Source organism: Nannobrachium achirus (assembly GCF_963921795.1).
Source record: "Nannobrachium achirus genome assembly, chromosome: 18".
In the NCBI taxonomy this organism is placed as follows: Eukaryota; Metazoa; Chordata; class Actinopteri; order Myctophiformes; family Myctophidae; genus Nannobrachium; species Nannobrachium achirus.
The window spans coordinates 22,728,937-22,731,263 of NC_137825.1; the positions used below are offsets into that span (position 1 = coordinate 22,728,937).

General features: G+C 54.4%; 1 protein-coding gene across 1 annotated transcript; it reads left to right on the forward strand.

Moving 5' to 3' along the window:
* Positions 1 to 247: 247 nt before the first annotated feature.
* On the forward strand, positions 248 to 1,975 carry LOC308302976 (serine/threonine-protein kinase pim-3-like; the record flags this gene model as incomplete). The annotated part of the gene is made up of 2 exons (XM_080747295.1): positions 248 to 424; positions 1,229 to 1,975. The coding sequence occupies 2 exons, from the start codon at positions 248 to 250 to the stop codon at positions 1,973 to 1,975; spliced, it is 924 nt and encodes a 307-aa protein (XP_080603421.1).
* Between the last annotated feature and the right edge of the window lie 352 nt (positions 1,976 to 2,327).

A 2,327-nucleotide genomic window follows, 5' to 3' on the forward strand; every position in this document is an offset into this window, starting at 1 on the left:
TGTCTTCATTGAGATCATCCATTGTCCCCACAGACTGTTGGTAATACAGCGATGAAATTCACACATCTGCGCAAATGGCCGTGGTGCGGCAACAGCTTGTGTTGTGAATGGACGTCAGTCCAGAGCTCAGTCAGCCATTCATAAAATGCTGTATGCCCGACAGACCCAACATGCCAGAGTCCGACCAGACATACGAGCGAGAAACAGGGAGATATTCAGCAACAGAGCAGAGTGAGACTCTCCAATTATGGCCCAATTGCCGGTGAACCTTGCGCTCCAGCCAGTCATGGTGGAAAAGGAGCCATTTGAGAAGGTTTACCAGGTGGGCTCGGTGATCGGCTGCGGACGCTTCGGCACCATATATGCAGGCACCAGGGTAGCTGACAATGCACTGGTCGCGGTGAAACACATTGCCAAGGAAAGGGTGGAAAATTGGGGAACAATCAATGGCTCCATGGTGCCTCTGGAGATGGTGCTTCTGAAGAAAATTGGCGGGACGTCGTTCACCGGGGTCATCCGCCTGCTTGACTATTATGAGCAGCCGGATGGTTGGCTCATCATCATGGAACGCCCGGAGCTAGCCAAGAACCTGTTAGACTTCATCATTGAGAAGGGCTCCCTGGAAGAGGAGATGGCCCGGGACTTCTTCCGGCAGGTGCTGGAGGCAGTCCGGCACTGTTACGCCTGTGGCGTGCTGCACAGGGATATCAAGGACGCGAACCTGCTGCTGGACCTCCGCACTGGGGAGCTCAAGCTGATTGACTTTGGTTCGGGATCGATCCTCAAGACCACTGCCTACACTGACGTCAGTGGTACACGGTTGTACAGCCCACCCGAGTGGATCCGCTTCCGTCGATACCACGGTAAGTCAGCGACGGTGTGGTCACTAGGCGTGCTGCTGTACTCCATGGTGTGCGGGGAAATCCCTTTCGAACAGGACGAGGACATCCTTTCGGGAAACCTCTTCTTCAGAAAGAGACTTTCTCCTGAGTGCCAGCAGTTGATCAAGTGGTGCCTGTCTCCGCGGCCACCGGACCGGCCCACACTGGAGCAGATATTCGAACACACCTGGATCCACCAACAGCCAGTCATGGTGGAAAAGGAGCCATTCGAGAAGGTTTACCAGGTGGGCTCTGTGATTGGCAGCGGGCGATTCAGCATGGTATATGCAGGCAGCAGGATAGCTGACTGTGCGCTTGTTGCTGTGAAACACGTCACCAAGGAATGTGTGGAAAACTGGGGCACGATCAATGGCTCCATGGTTCCTCTGGAAATCCTGCTCCTGAAGAAAGTGAGCACTGGCGCATACTGTGCCGTCATCCGCCTGCTGGACTACTACCAGCAGGCGGACGGCTGGCTTATCGTGTTGGAACGCCCGGAGCTAGCCAAGAACCTGTTAGACTTTATCATCGAGAAGGGCTCCCTGGATGAGGAGATGGCCCGGAACTTCTTCCGCCAGGTGCTGGAGGCGGTCCGGCACTGCTACGCCTGTGGCGTGCTGCACAGGGACATCAAGGACGAGAATCTCCTGCTAGACCTCCGCACTGGGGAGCTCAAGCTGATCGATTTTGGTTCGGGGTCAATTCTCAAGGACACAGTCTACACTGACGTCAGTGGTGGAACGCCACTGTACAGCCCTCCCGAGTGGATCCGCTCCCATAGATACCACGGCCGCTCGGCGACCGTGTGGTCGCTAGGTGTGCTGCTGTACGCCATGGTTTGCGGGCAAATCCCGTTTGAACAGGAAAAGGAGATCCTCACAGGACGCCTCTACTTCAGAAAGAGACTCTCTCCCGAGTGCCAGCAGTTGATCAAGTGGTGCCTGTCCCTGCGGCCTTCGGACCGGCCCACGCTGGAGCAGATCTACGAGCACGCCTGGATGCAGGCCCATGCCGTCGGCCATCTCCAGCGAGCCATGGTGGAGAAGGAGCCCCCGGGGGTCACGGCAGGAGACTCCCGCCGACGGACCATCTGACTGGACTCCTTGTCCAGCACAAGCTCCATGCAGCAAGGAAGAGCCTCTGAGGATTCAGAGACAGACCGAAAAAGCCCCTCCCCGTCCCCGTGCGTCCCCCTGTCAACAGCCAGGATTGACCCCTATGTACCAGCCTGGCGAAACAAACCCCTGTGTATTTTAAATTGACTCTTTGTATAGGGATTTATAATGTATTAGGTTTTTATTTAGTCCTTCCTTGTTTTATTTTATTAATTGTCTCGATCTTTTGAGAGAGCCCATTTATGTTATTTAGTTTAGCTTTAGCACAATTTTAGGAATGATTTAGATACAAGTTATTTAGACGGATGCTAGGTTTGATGTTTACCTGGCA